General features: G+C 42.0%; 1 protein-coding gene across 1 annotated transcript in view; it reads right to left on the bottom strand.

Annotated features, from left to right (window-relative positions):
• MARCHF6 (membrane associated ring-CH-type finger 6) overlaps positions 1-19,677 on the bottom strand; it is a 45,068-nt gene that overhangs the window by 1,018 nt on the left and 24,373 nt on the right. Inside the window, exons 14-25 of the mRNA XM_082234275.1 lie at positions 19,594-19,668; positions 17,741-17,875; positions 15,982-16,101; positions 14,048-14,148; positions 12,773-12,910; positions 10,711-10,912; positions 8,947-9,016; positions 7,736-7,917; positions 6,843-6,977; positions 5,362-5,451; positions 2,549-2,681; positions 7-142 (exon numbers count right to left, since the gene is read on the bottom strand). Coding sequence (XP_082090401.1) covers positions 7-142; positions 2,549-2,681; positions 5,362-5,451; positions 6,843-6,977; positions 7,736-7,917; positions 8,947-9,016; positions 10,711-10,912; positions 12,773-12,910; positions 14,048-14,148; positions 15,982-16,101; positions 17,741-17,875; positions 19,594-19,668 — 1,517 coding nt within the window. The remainder of the gene's footprint in view (positions 1-6; positions 143-2,548; positions 2,682-5,361; positions 5,452-6,842; positions 6,978-7,735; positions 7,918-8,946; positions 9,017-10,710; positions 10,913-12,772; positions 12,911-14,047; positions 14,149-15,981; positions 16,102-17,740; positions 17,876-19,593; positions 19,669-19,677) is intronic.

Here is a 19,677-nt window from a genome sequence, read left to right as displayed (position 1 = left end):
ACTCACTTGTCATTTTTAATGTGTTCGTAAAGGCGCTTGAACTGACGGACCTGGAAAGATAAGATCCCCATCAAAACCACCACCATGAGCAGAAAAGGATAAATTCGACGTTGCACTAGGTTTTGCATTTCAGGAGTGACACCTGCAAAAAAGTTAACAAGAGCAAATGAGCTAAAGGTTAAAATAAAGGCTTTACATTTCAAATATTGGAACTGGAGCAAGCAACAAGCAAAACTCTACCAATATCAACCTCTTGATTCTTGCCTTTCATCTCACCAAGTGATACTGCATTATGCTGCAAGGCTTGTCTCTTTGCTATGGGTACTCAGTGGCTGCTGGTTTATGCGAAAAGAGAAGAATTTTTCCTGAAACCTCTTCTGCTTACTGGTATTCGGATTTTTGTCAGCAAACAGGCTTCCAGAGTATCAGAACATTTCTGTCTTTGCAAAGCCGAATTCATAGAAGCTGGAGCTAATAAAGTTATGGCCTGTTTAATATCCAGTTGCATGTTTGGTTTACTACACTGTCACACGCCCCACATATTCTCCCTCGGTAGGGACAACCATATTTTATAATGGAAGCTCAGAACATGAACACATTTGTTGTTGCTCAATAAGCCATTCTCCACTACCCTCTAGCAAGCTACTGCCACCTACAGAACAAAATAAGTAATGCAGTGTTTTCTGGGGAAGGACACATTGCTTATCTACAAGGAGAAGCCACTGACTACAGCCACACTGTAAACACTGTAAAGTCTTCCAACTAGTATTTGTAATTTAGTTGTATGATTAACCTGAATAGCTCTGAAATGGAGAATTCGTAATACAAATAATTCTGAATCAATAATTCAATCTTGAATGCTGCAGCCATGTTTTTATTTGAGTGATTGTAAGCTCATTATGCATGGGATGCGGGTGGTGCTGTGGGTTAAACCATAGAGCCTAGGACTTGCCAATCAGAAGGTCGGCGGTTCGAATCCCTGCAATGGGGTGAGCTCCCGTTGTTCAGTCCCACTCAAAGTGCAAGTAGTTAAATAGGTACCGCTCCGGCGGGAAGGTAAAAGGTGTTTCCATGCGCTGCTCTGGTTCACCAGAATTGGCTTAGTCATGCTGGCCACATGACCCAGAAGCTGTATGCCAGCTCCCTCAGCCAATAAAGCGAGATGAGCGCCGCAACCCCAGAGTCGGCCACGACTGGACCTAATGGCCAGGGGTCCCTTTACCTTTAAGCTCATTATGTCCTAGATATACCGTATTTTTTGGTGTATAAGACTCTGTTTCCCCCCAATTTTTTTAAGTTTAAAATTGGGGGTCGTCTTATACATGGGGGCATCTTATAGATGGAAAAATACGGTACTTCCAAGGTGACAAATGACAATGGGTGGAATTCAACATCACACTCTTCCAATTCTTCCATCTGCACAAGCATTTCAGCTTGCCAGATGGAACAATCTCCCGTCTCCTCCCCCCATGTGTGGTTCAGGGGTTCTCCTGACACCACCACCCCAAGCCAATTTCAGAAATGCACAGGGTGAGGGGGGAAGGAGCCCAGTTGCACAAGCGGAAGCCCTTGTGCAGAGTTTCCACCAACGATGCTGGTTTGGTGAATCCCACTCATTCGGTCTTTCTTCTGAGTAGGGCTGCCCAATATTGCATTGTCCCTGGACTCTAAAATACTAGCTATTTCGTGGTTGTAGCCCTACTCCCCATCTGAATGTTGTTTATGTACAGTGGTGCCTCGCAAGACGAAATTAATTCGTGCCGCGACTTTTGTCGTCTTGCAATTTTTTTCGTCTTGCGAAGCACGGTGTCGGGAAAGTTTTGGAAAAGCTTCAAAAATCACCAAAGTCTTTAAAAACCTCAAAAAAGGCTACCACACCGCGTTCTATGAGTTGCTCCTCGAAGTCAAGTCGCAACTGTATTAACGGTGTTAAGAAAACGGAAACAAACTTGCAAGACGTTTCCGTCTTGCGAAGCAAGCCCATAGGGAAAATCGTCTTGCGAAGCAGCTCAAAAAACAAAAAACCCTTTCGTCTAGCGAGTTTTTTGTCTTGCGAGGCATTCGTCTTGCGAGGTACCACTGTATTTTGTACTGTTTCTTCTGTATAAATATTCATATATTTAATAGGCTATTTCTGTTTACCTGAAATGATTCTTTTTAGGGTGCTATTTTAGCCACCACCTTCAAATTTAACACATATTTCTATTTCATTTTTAATGACCTAGAAGTACATTTCTTTGAAAACAAAAGCTGGTAATCTCTAAATTTCAGCTAAAGCCTACCAGCTGATAAACAGCTTCAGGATCTATGTGTGGGCCAAAACTATGTAACTCTCCAAATGATGTAACATGATAGTTTTCACTGAAGCTAAGAAACGAAATACTTCTTGAACCTTTGGGCAAGATGCAAAATGTGGTACATGAAGTACAGCTACCTAATGGACATGCTTGACAGAACACTCATTTGACATTCTAACAAAAGATTTTCCCCGATTCGTATGTTAAGCTGGGACCCACACAATGAAATCTGTATGCCCATCTGCACTTACCTAGTAAAGGTACAATACCAGAAGCTATGATGTAAGGTACACAAAGAGAAAGCAACAGAACTGAGATAACAGGCGCTGCAAGCTTCCGTATTATAAAGTGTAAGTCAATATTCCTAATTCCATTTGCATAAACCTGAAAAAATAAGACCACAGTCAAGATGCATGAAGGACGGCTGCCCGGCCCCTGCCATTAAACGTATTACATACAAAAATCTCCATATTTATGATTAAGAAGGAATGACAGCATTATAGCATTGAAATATTAGCATTAAATGTGGCAGTTAATATTTTAATATCAGCATTAGCATGTAAACGATGGTTTAGTGCTATCTAGATGAGCTGCAGGCTGAAGCAAGCCCAAACAAATTACTGCGCCTGCATATCTCCCCCTCCATGCACAGCCAGGAGCAGTTCTGCAGAAAGTAGTTTCACTTACAAATTAAGGTTGGCTTGCTGCCTCCTACAAACCAGGAATCCTGGCTTACAACAAACTCTATTAGTTTATGAAGCCAGTTTCATAACCCAGGAGTTGAAGTTAACTTGTTTTGAAACTTAATACAGTTTGCTGCAAGCCAGGAACTGTATCCCTGGTTCATAGGACTCAGCATTCTTCATTCTTTAAAAGCAAAGCTATTGTTTGCAGACACTTTGCTTCGGCACACTGTATCTCATCCACATAGAGCTAAACCACAGGTGAGTTTCCACGTACAAGTGGTACCTCTGGATGCGAATGGGATCCGTTCCGGAGCCCCGTTCGCATCCTGAAGCGAACGTAAGACGCACCTGCGTGGCTCACGATTCGCCGCTTCCACGCATGCACGTGACATCATTTTGAGCGTCTGTGCATGTGCGAGCGGCGAAACCCGGAAGTAACGTGCTCCGTTACATCCGGGTCGCCGCGGAGCGCAACCCAAAAATATTTAAGCTGAAGCGTATTCATCCCAAGGTATGACTGTATCACTAAACAGGTGTTTTAGTATATAAATCAACTAAAGCAGATTTGGGAAGGAGAGGTTTTGTTGCACAGGCAGAAACCTCTGTGCAAATGGGACAACCTGGCTGGACACAACCCATTATTTATGTCCTAATAATCAAGATCATTTTTTCTCCCAATATATAGAAATAAAAATATACTGTAATTAAACGAAAAGCTCAACACAGATAGAAACCCAAAATTGGGGGAGGGGGGACACCTGGGAACAGAGTATGTGTTAGCTGCTGCCTCATTTGTTTATATAAATGGGGGGGGGGGATGTACAAGGAAACAGGCATGTGTCTCCAAGGAGCTATGCATTCTGTATTATGGGCCCAATTCTGTGGAACTCCCAGTTGACGTCAGACAGCTCCTCTTCCTATTGATCATCCAACACCAACTGAAGACGTCTTTTTTTATTCCAGCAGGGATTTTAATTGAAGTCTTATTTTATAGTTTTAACTGACTTTTACCCTTCTGCATTGCACACCATTCAGAGATGACTGTAGTTAAGTAGTATATAAATTGTTCAAATAAAATAAATACACTTTAATAATTTCAAGTTGTTTTGAGTCTATAATACGTGCTTCTTGGTACTGTAGATGGCTCCATTATAGTGCATATGTAAAAAAAAAAGGAAAGTATGTTTTGTACTGTGTGTGCAAGGTTTGGTTATGGCTTATACCATGTGGCCATTAGAAAACCATTGTAAAATTACAATACAGTTGGATTTAACCCATATTGGCATTTCAGTTTTTAAAATGATACAACCAAGGGTACTATATTTTGAAGATGCTATAATAAGGGTGATCTTTTTCACATCTGCCATATTCAGATGATAATGGCTTAACAGAGGTGAATAAACCTTCCCATAACCAAACCAGGAAATCTACAGATATTTAGTTTCCTGTTATATCTGAAGAAGGAAACTGTGGCTAATGACGGCAGCAAGGCAGAATATGAAGTCATGGTTTCAAGTGAGCTTCTAGCTTATTCCAAAATTGTTTGTCAAAGTTTCCCAGTTCAGACAAAACGGAAATTATAGGTAACTTAAGACTTCCTCAGTTGTTTGCTAGGTTATACTGAGGAACAAAGCATCTTATTGAGCCAGGATATGATCATCTGAACAAGGTAACAGTAAAAGCAGAAATAAAACTTAGAAGGTATAGAGACAAGGCATGTTCAACTCATGGAATCAATAAGAAGCATCCTTTGGGGGGGAAAGATTTGATAAAAGTGTGCCTTATATAATAAGAAAGGTTTCTATAGTGTTATTTGTTGCAATTTGTTTAACATTTAATTTGTTTGCTATATTTGCTTTGAAAAAACCTAACCAAAAGTAGCCCTGTAAAATTTACTTACATTTTCTCCCTGCTTTTTCCCTTAACACTAGTGACATCCCTTCTGTGCAAAACCTTTGTCAACTTTTGTCACATTCTCCTCTGAGTGATAACCCATTGTAAGGTTATGCTTTTGGGGAGTGGGGAGAAATGAGAGCTATTTTGTAGCTTCTTGGTCAGGAAAACACAATTCCAAACTGAAAATTCAGTAATACTTTATAGGTATCAAGCCAAAGTCTCCCAAGCGAGAGGACAGATGCTAAGTTTTAGAGGTAGCTAAGGAAGAAGAAAAGAGAATAAACCAGGGATAAGGGACCTAGAGGCCTCCAGATACTATTAGTCTCCAACTCCCATCAGCCACAGCCAACATAGCCAAAATGTCAGGGACAGTTCAAGTTGCAGACCAACAAGTTCTGAAAGGCCACAGGTTCCCTAGTATGGGCAATTTAATGGTCTGTATGTTTTGTTTGCCTCCCTTGCACCAAAGAAGCAGTTCTTACCTGTTCAATAACAGTTTTCAGCCACCACTGAGGGCCCATCAGAGTTATGGCAGCAATGATTTTGGCATGCAGAACACCAAGAGCCCAGTCCTAAGTCAAAACGAAAACAATGATAATTTCTATACCATCGTCAATATGCACAGTGATTGTAGAGTAAAAGTGGGCAGGCTCTCACATACACACCCCAAATTAAAAAAATTCCTTCCAGTAGCACCTTAAAGACCAACTAAGTTAGTTCTTGGTATGAGCTTTCGTGTGCATGCACACTTCTTCAGATAGACTGAAACAGAAGTTGCCAGATCCTTCTATAAAGTGAGAAGGTGGGGAGGGGTGTTACTCAGAAGGGTGGTGGGAATGGGAGATAGGCAGATAGCTGAGAGAGCCTGTTGACGACTCTTAACGACTGTAATAGGTCTTACAGGAAAAGGCAAGGGGTGAGAAGGTGAAAAATGGTTTAGTCATGTATAGTGAGATAAGAATCCAATGTCTTTGTTCAGCCCAGGTCTTTCCATGGTTTTAAGTTTGGTAATGAGTTGTAATTCAGCAGCTTCTCTTTCCAGTCTATTTCTGAAATTCCTTTGTAGTAAAACAGCTACTTTGAGATCTTGTATAGAATGTCCTGGGAGATTGAAGTGTTCTCCTACTGGTTTCTCTGTTTTGTGATTCTTGATGTCAGATTTATGTCCGTTTATTCTTTGGCGTAAGGTTTGGCCTGTTTGTCCGATATAGAGAGCTGAAGGACACTGTTGGCATTTGATGGCATACACAATGTTAGACGATGAGCAATTAAATAGTCCCGAGATGGTATGTGTGATGTTGTTGGGGCCAGTAATGGTGTTGTCCGGGTGTATGTGGCAGCAAAGTTGGCATCTGGGTTTATTGCAGGCTCTGGTGCCAGTGTCTGTGTTAAGTCTGGTTGTAGTATTATTGTGGGTTAGGAGTTGTTTAAGATTGGGTGGCTGTCTGTAGGCAGCCCAAATTGTTGCCTATAATTTGCTAATGTAGGGAATTTGCTAGTACAAAGGAAGGAGAGGAAAATAGATGCAGGGACATATATGAAATGAATGTGTGTTATTTTCATCGCACATACTTAAGAGTTAAGTTGTGAATGTCGCTTGATTTTTTATCTTATTTGTATTGTACTGATTTTATGTAAATCACCTTGATTAATTTTTTGTGAAAAGGCAGGGAATATATAAAAATAGCCCTATGTTCACTTTCAGTTTGCTTTCAGTTACAATGAAGCTCACAGTAGTAGTAGTAGTAGTAGTAGTAATAATAATAATAATTTATTTATAGCCCGCCCATCCAGTTTCCCCAGCCAGTTCTAAGGCCACATTCATTAGTTTAATTTCCTGCAAAAGACAACATTTGGAACTACTGAAGTTTTATTCATTCATTCATTCCCCGCCTTTTTCCCTGGCGGAGCTGAGAAGCCTAACTTCTACAACAGCACTCAAAACAAAAAGTACAGAGCTAACCTGCCATGGGTAGAATAGCGGTGTCTGGTCCAGGGGAACTCTCAAAGGAGCAACAATAACCAGCTCAAACAAAAGTCCAAGCAAAAGTGGAACTACACCTGCCAGCAATATAGCAACTATTAATGTCTTCATTATCTAAAAAGTAAAAAAAGAGAGAGAAAACTTAATTTAGTGACACTTCAAAACCTTGTAGCTGTACTTACACAACATCACAATAAAACGGAGTGCAAAGAGAAACAAATATGCAGAACCAGATTTAGAAAAGATTTAGTGGGTCCCCTCTGGAGCAGTAATTTCTAAGGCAGCTGCCTCTGACAAAATATATCAGAGAAAGCGAAGAGAGTAATGAAGGAAAGGAAGTCTACTTTCCTTCAGCTGGCACATATGAACGAGAGCTCACTAGGGTTCATACCCGGGGTCAGTTGTCAATGCTACAACTCTTCCCCAAAGTGAAGGCAAAGTAAGGACGTTTGTGCTACCGTGTGCTGAGTGAGGTTCAGCACTAATACTCTTTGCCAAATTCAGCACTAATACTCTTTGCCAAATTCTCCACTCTAGCTTATGCTCAGAGGACAAGAGTTCAAAGGCAGGTTTGAGAGACCTAGGCTCTCTCCTTCAAGAAATTAAAGAGTGGCTCTGGTCATTCATTACCCTCCAGCCTTGGTTGCCCAGATCTGGTGAATAACTGAAGGCCATGAAGTCTATGGCAGTTCGGGGGGAGGGGGAAATGCTACAAATAATTATTTCTTTGATTTCCCCTTTCTAGAGAAGGCCCATAGTGGAGGAAACATATTTGTCACCGTTGCTTCTTGAATAGTTAGACAAACACTCCCTCCACATCAATTAAGTGCTTCCCGAAACTTAAAAAAAATGCATTTTTTCAGATGACTTACCATGAGGGACCATTCCTTAACTTTCTGAAAAATCACTTGGCGGCCCTGTGGCATCCAAGCAACAAGCACTGTCACCGCCCGAATGGTAAGCCAGCAAACATAGAGCCCACAAGCAGCTGTGTACAGTTCATGGATTTTGGCGGTCCCGGTCCAAAAGGACATCAGCCAACGGCCAGCAAATACTAAAACCAGAAAGATTAATGAATATTTAAAAGAAACACACACTGCCAGACAGCCATAAAATGATATGGGCCCAGAGAACTCATAAGCAAAGTAGCTTCAGAGTTTACTCGCACTCAATTGCAGCCCCCAGTGGTGCATGACAACCGCTTTTGAACGGAGGGCAGTTTAAAAAGCAATTCGTAATATTGAATGTTCAAAGAAAGTAAAGTAAAAAGTTACATTACGTTTTCACAAACTGATTATATCCCAGCCACTAATTTGAATAGATCCAATTTTGTTTTAACCCCAATATTAAATTTATTAACCACCTTGCACAAAGAAAAACCAAGTCAACTAAAATCTGCAAAGCATTTGCCCCACTTTTCAGGAGCTAACAGAAGTCAGGTCAAAAACACCCCCTGCTGTAAGTTCACCCAAAGACAGTGATAACTGTTAAAATGATGTGTACCAAACAAATAGTGCCTGAATTCATTTTTCTTTAGAAAATACATGTGGACGGTGGTTATTTGGTGCTTGCATCAGGAGATCTGGGTTCAAATTACTGACCAAGCTTATTTAAGGCACTGGGTGGTCAGGAAGCCCAATCTTACATATATTTACTTGGATGTTAAATCTGCCCATGTTAAATGGGACTTACCTCCAAGTAAATATACCTAGGACTGTAGCTTTAAATTAACTAGCTGGCCCAATAAAAATTCATATTCATATTATATGAAGTCAGCAAGTTGAAGCAATTTCTAAAAGCTTTAAGGCGTCAACATGGTATTTTAGTAAGCACACACCGTAACAGCCAAATGTAAATATGAAAGATGCCAAAATGACCATTTACTTTCATTTTTACTGAAATAACACTGGTCTAGATATTGATTTATGAAAAAAGATCAGCATATTCAAAGTCCACACAACAGAAGATACACTGTTTTCTGCATTACGTTTTCCTATTTTATTTTTCCATTCAAGCAATTTAAAATTAAATAAACAAGGACATGTTAATAAGCAGCAGCAACTTGCTACTGTCAAATACATACCTGGTAACGTTAGGCAGATAAGACTTGCTATCAGTAGTGTTATACACATGAAAATGATTAACAAAAATATCTGAAAAACACAAAAACGAAGTGGAAAAATGGTAAAATCTATTTACAAAGAAAAAAGCAATAAAAAGGACATTTGGAAGACACCTTAAAATTTAGCAATTTTATTCCAATTGTATGACAGCCTGCAGTCAAAAGTAGAAAATATATTCGTGAAATACCCTGTGTGCCTAGAAGTCACTGAAAGCATTTTGACAAAGCAACAGGCTCTGTGTCTGAATTAAGTAATTAACATTTCTGGTTCTCCTAATGCCCGGATCTTAAGCATTTATTTTTTTACTCGAAAACTACTGTATGTAGTATTCAGAGAATCATGTTAGCTTTCTCTCCATGAGATACAGAATTTTAGACCTCCACATATACATTCAACCTGGAGAGGCGGACCTCAAGGCTAACTGAACATAAAGTGTCTTTCTCTACAACTGGGTCTGACAGCCACACAGTGAAGGATCATACCAATACCTACAATTACACATTTTGTTTTCAGACTGCTTCCATAATATACTTCCTGAAATAAAAGTCACACATCCCTTTTATCGTTGTTCCTTTATGTGATGCCAATAAGCCCCAGAGTGCTGGAAAGCCATTCCTTTCTGTAAGAACTGAATGGGCAAACGAAGGGAACGAGAAACTGAACACTCACAAAAATACTGCCTTTAGAATTACTTGTTCCAGATATTGAAAAGAAATGGAGAATTAATTAACTAGATGCCAGTGAACTAAATTACGTACAGTGGTACCTCAAATTACGAACTTAATTCGTTCCGGAGGTCCGTTCTTAACCTGAAACTGTTCTTAACTAGAGGCGTGCTTTTGCTAATGGGGCTCTTGCTGCCGCACACGATTTTCATTTTCGTCCTGCGGCAAAGTTCTCAACCTGAGGTAACTCTTTCAGGCTAGTGGAGTTTGTAACCTGAAGCGTTTGTAAGCTAAGGCGTTTGTAACTCGAGGTAGTAAAGGTAAAGGGACCCCTGACAATAGGTCCAGTCGTGACCGACTCTGGGGTTGCGGCGCTCATCTCGCTTTATTGGCCGAGGGAGCCGGCGTACAGTTTCCAGGTCATGTGGCCAGCATGACTAAGCCGCTTCTGGCGAACCAGAGCAGCGCACAGAAACACCATTTACCTTCCCGCCAGAGCGGTACCTATTTATCTACTTGCACTTTGACGTGCTTTCGAACTGCTAGGTTGGTAGGAGCAGGGACTGAGCAACGGGAGCTCACCCCATTGTGTGGATTCGAACCGCCAACCTTCTGATCAGCAAGTCCTAGGCTCTGTGGTTTAACCCACAGCGCCACCCGCGTCCTCCTAACTCGAGGTATCACTGTATTAAAGCAGGGTTGGCTAACCTGCCCCACCATCTGATGTTGCTAGACTACAACTCCCATCATGCCTAACTACCGACCATTTGAGCTGGGACTGATGGCTGTTGAGTCCAACATCTAGAGCAGAGCTTTCCAAACGTTTCATGCTGGTGACACACTTTTGAGACGTGCATCATTTCGTGACACAGTAATTCCGTTTTACTTGCCAACTGGAGGTCAAACTAACCCCTTTCCAGCCCCGGAAGCATTCGCAAGATACACCTACACACTGCACCCGACACACTAACACGTCATGACACACAGTTTGGAAAGCTCTGATCTAGAGGGCCACAGGTTAGCCATCCCTGCTTTAAATGGACAGTTAAAACAACTCACCCTGAGTGGAAATTTTAAAGGCCGACGGTAAGGTTGAAAGCCAACAGGTCCTCCTTGTTGTAGTATGGCTTGGTGGGCTGCATGAAGACCTTCTCCCACAACTGGAATGGCATTGTTATTGCGAGCAGGTTGGTTATTAGGCTGTTGGTTTGCATTGTTTTCATTCTCTTCCTGGTCTCCAAGTAAGTAAGAATGCAGATCCCTGAAAAAACATTTTTTTAAAAAATTGTGAACCATCTTAGCTACCATAAATGTTCCTATTAGTGTTTAATGAATGTATAGTTATGATGATTAAAAGCACGATAATACAGTGGTATCTCTACTTACGTGCCCCTCTTGTTATGTATCCTTCGGGATACGCACGCAGCAAACCCGGAAGTATATTTCCGGGTTTCGCCGCACGCACATGCGCAGTAGCAGTCTATCAAGCCATGCAAGTGCGCAGAATAGGCACCTCCGGTTGCTGAAACCTTGGGATCCGACCAGAGCTCCGTAACAGATCCCATCCGCAACCGGAGGTACCACTGTAATGACACAGAATAGCTGTCAAAGGTCACTGAAAACTGTTGTGCTTTCACTGTTTTTAACATGCTACATGGTTCTAGAACCAAACGTCTCATTATTAACTGATTGGAACATCAAAAGAAAAACAACAGCCCTAAATGCAGATCTGGAATGAAGATGGCCACACGCCCTACATGAAATAGGATTCAAATAAGCAATGTGAGTGACATCTCTAATTCCAAGCATTGCAGGGCAGGATAACTAGTGTATTGCCCTAATTATTAGTATTTTTAAATTCTTCTCCTACCAAAAAGGCGCCTAGAGCGGCTAGCACATCAGTAAAAAACAAAAGAGTTCCTGCTCTCAGGCTTACAATATAAAAGGTAAAAAATACAGAAACGAAAGGTAAAAGCGATGGGTAGGACAGAAGGAAAACAAACTCAAGCACCAGTTCTTTAAGGTACAGTGGACCCTCTGGATATGAACTTAATTCGTTCCAGGGGTCCATGCGCACCCGAAGAATCCATATCCAGAAGCGCTGTTTTTGCGCATGCGCAAGCAGCAAAACCTGGAAAAATACTTCCGGGTTTGCCACTTTCGCAACCCAAAGTTTACGTTACTTGAGAGTAACGTAACCCAAGGATCTACTGTACAGCAGGAAGGGAAACTGTTCTGGTAGCCTGATGGAATAGCCATTGATAGATGGTGAAAGAAGGAGTAAAAGAGCCAAAGATGAAATAGTCCTGTTCTTCCTTGGCTTCAGCCCGATGGAATGAAGTCTTGAAATAATTAGTAGTGGTAGTACTTCATTAATGTTTGGGCCATAGGCCATTCGCATAAAATAATTAAGATTCAGCAAATCTTAGGATCAGATGATTGTTTTCCCTCTCATCTGTATGTGTGCATGCTAAGTTTCTTCAGGAGTTGGTTAGATTTCACACCAAGCTCTGACATCAAACATCCTATGAACATAAATTACCAGTCATTCCTACCCTCACAGATTGCAGAAACCAGCTAAAAGCCTCATTTTATCATATAGCAGAATTTTGATATATATTTATATAAAAAATTACATTGCTTCCCCCTTCCCTGCCCGAGAAAAATAGGTCCCTCAAGGTGTCATGAAGTTCCGTGGAAGTGAGATTTATAATTGACACTACTGAGCACCCCCAAAAATGGACTTCCGAAGAGCAAGACACCTAGAAGAGCTTAGCCTCTTATACCTGGGCTGATCACATTGGAAGCTGCGCCCAGGCTAACTGAGGCATTATAGGTAAGAGTAGAGAACACAAAAACAAAATTATTATGGTTTTCAATTAACGAAACTATTTCCCCTCTTGCATAACCACCAAACAGATAAATAGTAGTAAAGCTGCACAATTTCCATTGGTAGACTTATACAGACTAGCTTTTTAAAATATAGGTCATTACAAATCTCTGAATTTTTGCTATAAACACTTATTCTGCAGTATCTAAACATTCCATTTTTATTGTCTAGTCAACAAAAAACATTAAAGACATGTGGGTTATTTGTGCTTTATGGGTTCTTTACACTTACAGTAAGTACCCGGCAGTAACAGTCCATGCTCGTACAAGACCCTTCAACCACTGCCTTGTGTGTCCTTGTTCAAGCAGAGCTGGAAGCACCACCTGAAGCAAAAGTAGTTCTAGGGAAAGTTCACTCACAGGAGCATCACTGGGAAACAAATAAAGCAGGGATGTCATGAACAAATACCCATTACATACATATAAAACTGGTACATTGTAAGGCATTAAACAACCTGCAGCCTAGGGCCACTGTTTGTTTATATCCTACCTTTCCCTCAAGTTGGTCCCCAACCCCATTTTGTGCAGCCCCAGCAACCCCCAAAGTTGCCCCATTCTTCCATCCCGTTAGAGTTCCTTTCTTCCTGTTTGTTTCCTCATTTCCCCCCTGTCTTTTCCCTTTACTAGTTTCAGGAAAATGGTAAAGGACAGTATTTTATTTGAATAAAAATAAATTGATGGTTTCCCCTGGCTTTATTACTTGGAGGGAAAGGTGGTGGGGTAGCACACTAACGTCAGAAAGGCATTACTTGCTTTCCAAAACAGTAGCTATTGTATTTTTAAAATCATCTGCATACTTATTGAGAGTAACCCCGTCAAACCGAGTAGGGTTTACTTCTGAGTAGAACTGGAAATTCTAATTTGACGTGGCCATAGCGAAAAGTGAAGCAAGGTGGTTTTTATTCCATATTAGTTAATCCAAAGCACTTTGGTGGCTCCACCACCATCTGAATGCATGCCCTCAACAGAAAAAAGGTCGTTCACCTGTTTTATAGCAAGGATTCTTGCCTGGTTTGAAAAGCAATACTAAACTATGGTTTGCTGTTATGTGCAGAAGCTTTGTGCTCCCCATATTCTCTTCTACCACCACTGATCTGGCCACTAGGAGATCAGAAGCTATCATCTGTTTTCATCTGTTTCATCATTATGTCCAAATTCAAAACTATGGTTAATCCTAATGGTAATTTAGAAAACAAGCTAGGATTGTAAACTACGGCCTGTTTAGTTCAAGTACAGTTAAGACTAATAACAGTTTGTCCGGATTCAGACATAACAAACAGTGGTTATGTCCATGCCGGAGGAGTGGAAATCAAGCTCGCAAACCTACGAACCATTCATGTAATGAAAAACCAAGGTTTAGCATTATGTCTGAACAAGATCCTTGTATAGTTGGTATACTGAAACAAAGTTTACTGAACAAACACAGCCAATGGTTTGTTTAAAATATGCACATATGCATTTGCAGAACACACTATGGAAGACAGAAAATATTCCAAAAATAAATTACCTGTAGAGCATTACATTATATGGAAGAAAATGAGGCAGCAGATATTTAATAATTCGTATAGGAAGCCAAAGCATGAGCAAGACGATCGACCCGAAGACAATCTGCAACAAGGAATATACTCTGTGTTACAGCCTTAAAGTCTATTTATACACTAGCAAAATTCATGGACTAGACAATCATGAACACGTTATGGGGTTGTGCACTTCCTCCTCTGCTCTGTGCATTTTCTGTTCCTATCTGCTGCTAATCATAACTTGCCATGACACTGAAATCAGAACAATCTGGTCAGCACTGAACTTAACAGTAAGACTCAGCAAACATTTTTAAGCTATGATTTCCAATTCTTGTTGTGAACAAGTGATAACTAGCCATAGGCCACATTTGCACATCGTGCTAGGCCAAACCATAGCAGAGTGAATGTGCTGGTTCCTGAGGAGCAGATCAAAACTGGATTGTTCCTCCGTGAGGTTTTTAGGTAACAGTTAAGCAAAGGTTTGGCTTAGTGTGTTGTCCAAATCTGGCATGATGGTTAAGGCCTTTCCTCATTATCCAAAACCTGTAACCATAGAACAAATCTTGGCCACAGATGGTGCTAGGAAGGAGAGACCTTAACCAGAATCCCTTGGCTTAACTGTTGCCCCAAGATGACCTAAAAAGCCTAAGCATAGCAAAGCAAGTATGAGCTCCTGTCAGAGCCAGCACAGCAACACATTCACAGTAAGCCATACTCTAGCTTAGTATGTCTTAATTTCTGGATGCCATGGTAAACCATGGTTAGCACAAGACATGGAAGCTAGGAGAAGAGGGAGCATACTAGTTAACTGATTGTTTCTAGTCTTGCAAACTATGGTTTTGATAACTCTTTGCATCAAAAAACTGTTTTGTTTCTTCTTCTTTTCTTTTCAGTTTGCACAAGTTGTTCACACATCTAAGCAACATAATCTATGAATCAATAAATGAGAGCTCCATTGCAACAACCTGAAAGTACATTTTGGAATTTTCCAGCTCACAAGTTACATTATGGGCCTGCTACTAATATGAGATGTCAAAGAGAAAAAGAACCAGCTAAATATAATGTCTGCATTGGCACTTGGATAATTTACCTGTAGATGTGGGTTATCAAAGGAAAAAACCTACCGTATTTACATCAAAATCTGGATACACAATTATTGGGAAATGAATCAGGAATGTTTACTATTTAGGCTGGGTTGTCACTTCTGCCTGGGATATGTACGCGCTAAATTTTAGACAATCTACAAAACTGAAGCCACTGGATTTATTTCTGACTCTTCTCCCAGCATCAATTTTTGGGGCAGCAAGCTGAAAAGGATTGGATATTTTGCCCCAAGAACAAAATTGTCTTGTGGCATGTCTGCTTAGAATATAATATCTTGTTGTAACAAAACATCATTCTGTGCAATTGTATGCTTGCTAGTAATCTAAGTGATCTGAAGATTAGACATTTTCCACACAAGAAGCCACACATACTTGCTTTTAAGTAACATTTACATTATTTTCCTGTAATATGATCTACTTTTCCTTGGCACTGCTGAACAGTCTAAGCTGGTTCTTGCTGAATCATCATACTTCTGTAACTTATTTCAGCAGTAAGTTACACAGAAGAAAACTATGATACCAGAAAATATTTATAGAAAGGAAAAGAGACTTCTGGCCCCCATGGGTTGTATTCAACTAACTTTAACTCAGAATAGATTAATTGAAATTCGTTACCAAGATTTAGGCCTATTTCAATGTGTCTGCTCTATGTAAACATGAACTGAATACAACCCAATATCTTTACATGCAGTTAGTTACTTTGTTTGCTAACAAACAGAGAAACAAACATTTAAATTCTAAATAGAAACTGAACAGAAAAACATTAGTTGCTATAAAAATATCAACTTTTTGAAGAGAAACTGGAACCATGACTTTACCACTGATAAAATAAACCTCCTGAGATGTCTATAAATAGGCAGGTGAATCATTTCTTGAACTGGATTAAAGTCTGGATCATTTAAGTTCCTCAAAAACCAGAGGACGCCAGGTCTCAGTACCTGAAAAGAGAATATTAACATTTGAAAGAAAAATAAGTATAAGTAGGTTGATATTTGAAGGTTTACAAGTTTTGACACCTTGGGAGCCCGGAGAGCAAGAGGGGTCGGTGCGCACCGACCCCTCTCACTCTCCAGGCTTCAGCTTCCTTTCAACCTGCTCTTTGGGGCTGGTGGGGGGAAGCCCACCACCAGCCCCAAAGAGCAGGTCAGGGAGCAGCGGAAAGGCGCAGCGGAGAGGCTCCTGCCATAGCCGCGCGTCACCTCTCCAGCCAGGAGAGGGTCGAGGGGCTATGGGTTCTTAGGGGGTTTAGCCCCACACACGCTCTCCCAGCTGGAGAGCTGGCGCGCAGCTATAGAGGCTCCTGCCATAGCCGCGCGTCACCTCTCCAGCCGGGAGAGGGTCGGGGGCTATGGCGTCTTCGCTCCATAGGACACACACACATTTCCCCTTCATTTTTGAAGGGGGAAAAGTGCGTCCTATAGAGCGAAAAATACGGTAACATTATAGAGACCTTAAAGATTCCTTATTTTATGTTCAATATGGTCTGCAGGTTAACCAAAACGCTACCTACCTCCTCTCAAACTGGTTTAAAACAACTGAGCCAGTTGTTACCTGAGGAGGTAACAGCTGAGTTATGTCCAAGAGAATTACACGGCTGAATTGTGTCGAACATGGCTCTGAGGCTCCCTCTCTTCATGTCAATCCCCCCCTTCCATGGCTTACTAGGCCCATTCCTGTCCTTCAACCAATGGCACGTGGACCACAAGGTGCAGAGGTTCTATGCATGGGGGGGGGGAACCTTGAGGGTTCTCAGTTCTCACATTCAGTTCCGAGAAGCAGTGTCTGCATGAAATACCCCCTACCCCTTCAGCCAGGACAGGATGGGGTTGTGCAGGGTTGTTAAGGCAGCAGAGAGCATTGTTGGCTGCCCACTCTCCACCTTAGAGCAGATTTATGCCACAAGGGGCCATAGGAAGGCACTGGACATAGTAAAAGATCCATCGCATCCTGGTCACTGTCTCTTCGAGCTCTTGCCGTCGGGACAGAGATACAGGTCGATGAAGACAAGAACGAGCCGTCTTAAGAACAGCTTGTTCTCCAGAGCGATCTCGGCCCTGAATGGGAAGCCCGGACTTTGAAAGTCATCTAATCTCCCTTGCTGTATTATATTGTATTGTTTAATTAGTGTTTTTATGGAGCAGTCAAGTAATTTCGTTGTCCCCGATGGGGGCAATGACAATAAAGATATCATTATATACGATGCATGTTCTTACACAGCCGGCCATGGCTCAGCAAGAGATGGTTCCCTGCAGTTCCCCACTCAGCAGCCAACTCTGCTGCCTGCCCTGACAAGCAATTTGTGCAATTTTCGCTCACGCATAGAATCTTCAAGCAGCAGCCATTGGACTGCTCTTGTTCCACTGCAGAATAGCAAGCATATGCAAGACAGGCACTCTTTATTAAGCCAGTACAAGTTGTAGGGCAACACCTTGTCCCACCCTACCAATTATTTCCTGTCAGCAAAGGCTGGTGAACAGAGGTGAACACAAAAATAGAAATGCGGATGACATTAGCCGTTCCAGAGCCACATTCTTTCAACATATGGTTTTAGAAAATCACACTTCAGTCAAACCATACCTCTCTCAGCAAGAGAATGAAGGAAGCAAAGTAGAAGACATACACCATTCCCACTAGCCAGTGTAGGAACATTGTAGTGCCGGGGGCTGACTGAAAGCTCAATTCTCTATCCTTCAAAGTAGCATCAAACATTTCCTATGAAAAAGTTAAAACAGGGAAGTAATTCTTTTTAGCTCTCAGCAACTAGTAAAATTGTGTCATCTTTTATTTGTACATAACAGCGAAGTTCTAAATATATATTTGTAAGCAGCATTTAGCAAAGGTGAAAAAATAATGCAGCCCTCGTACAATAAATCTTAACAGACAGCAGTATATTCTATAAGATTTTCCATAGCTTATATATGTCACGTTTTCAGCACAGAACTGTAGCCTTTTAAAATGAATCACCTTTGGTATAAAATCACTAAGAGAGCCATTGGAGATGGAGGGTTCGTAGTCTTTGGAGATGGTCAACCACATTTGCAGCAAAAGTAGCTAAAGATTAAGGTGCAGCAACCTTATGGAGATGGTAGGGGGAGATGGAGAACCTGTGACAGGGCTGCTGCCACTTCCTATGTATTGCAGGCTCAATGAGGCCAGGCGATGGGGATGGATTCCCCGCTGTCATATTCCATTTTCTTCCACCCCTCCTCCTCCGCCAAACTGAATACAGTGGTGCCTCACAAGACGAACGCCTCGCAAAACGAAAAACTCGCAAGACGAAAGAGTTTTCCGTTTTTGAGTCGTTCCGCAAGACGAATTTCCCTATGGGCTTGCTTTGCAAGAAGAAAGCCCATTGGGAAATCTCCGGGGACCTCTTTTAAAATGCTGGTGGTCAGGAGCAAAGACTTTCGCCCACCGTCGGCCTTCAGAAGAGGTCCTGGACCTCTTCTGAAGGCCGGCGGGGGGCAAAAGTCTTTGCTTCCCCTCCCCCCGCCTGCCTTCCCGGGACAGCAGAGACTTCTCCGCTGTCCCGGGCGATCTTAAAATGCTGGCGGGCAGCAGCAAAGGCTTTGCTGCCGCCCGCCAGCATTTTAAAATCGCCCCGGGACAGCGGAGGCTTTGCTGCCGCCCGCCAGCATTTTAAAATCGCCCCGGGACAACGGAGGCTTTGCTGCCGCCCGCCAGCATTTTAAAATCGCCCCGGGACAGCGGGGGCTTTTAAAATGCTGGCGGTCGGCAGCAAAGCGCTCCTGTCCCCGGAGCTTGCGGGGCGGGAGGTGGGGAGAAGGGCTTTTCTTCCCACCGCCAGCCTTCAGAACCCCCCCCCCAGCCTTCAGAAGAGGTCGGGGGACAGACTGTCCCCGGGCCTGGTCTGAAGGCGGTTTCCATAGGAACGCATTGATTGATTTTCAATGCATTCCTATGGGAAACTGTGCTTTGCAAGACGAAAAACTCGCAAGAAGAAAAAACTTGCGGAATGAATTAATTTCGTCTTGCGAGGCACCACTGTACAATGGGAGGGGATCAACTACCTCGATTCCAGCGTCCTTCCTGGGAAGCATAGGGTTGTTCCTTTAATCTCATAATAGTCATAATAACCTGTTTGAACTATGCCTGGAGAACAAGGAGGCTTAGGATCCTGTGGACCCACTACCTCCCTTTACACAGCTGGTATTTGCCTCCATCACTAGCAGGACAGCAGTGGACCCTTTAACCCCTGCATTAGGTGTCATCCTGTGGATGCCCTCTTTTCTCCACCAGCAGAACAGCACTTCCGCTGCAAACTATTAAGATAAGTTCTTAATAGTCATAACTTCTTTTTGCATTGCTGGTCTAATTTAACAGACACAACCTACATAAGCAACCCTCCTCCTGACTGCCCCTTAGAATGCAGTGATAAATGTCTGTCTCCTAATAAATGCTAATCTTACCAGAGAGCAGATGTCCAGCCACCAGCCACAGATGAGGGGGAAAACACCAATCTCTACCACCACTAACAATGACACCTGCAGAGG

The sequence above is a fragment of the Podarcis vaucheri genome (genome assembly GCF_965113315.1).
Source record: "Podarcis vaucheri genome assembly, chromosome: 8".
Lineage (NCBI taxonomy): Eukaryota > Metazoa > Chordata > Lepidosauria > Squamata > Lacertidae > Podarcis > Podarcis vaucheri.
Note: the sequence above shows the minus strand (reverse complement) of the source record. Positions and strands in the feature narration are given on the sequence as shown.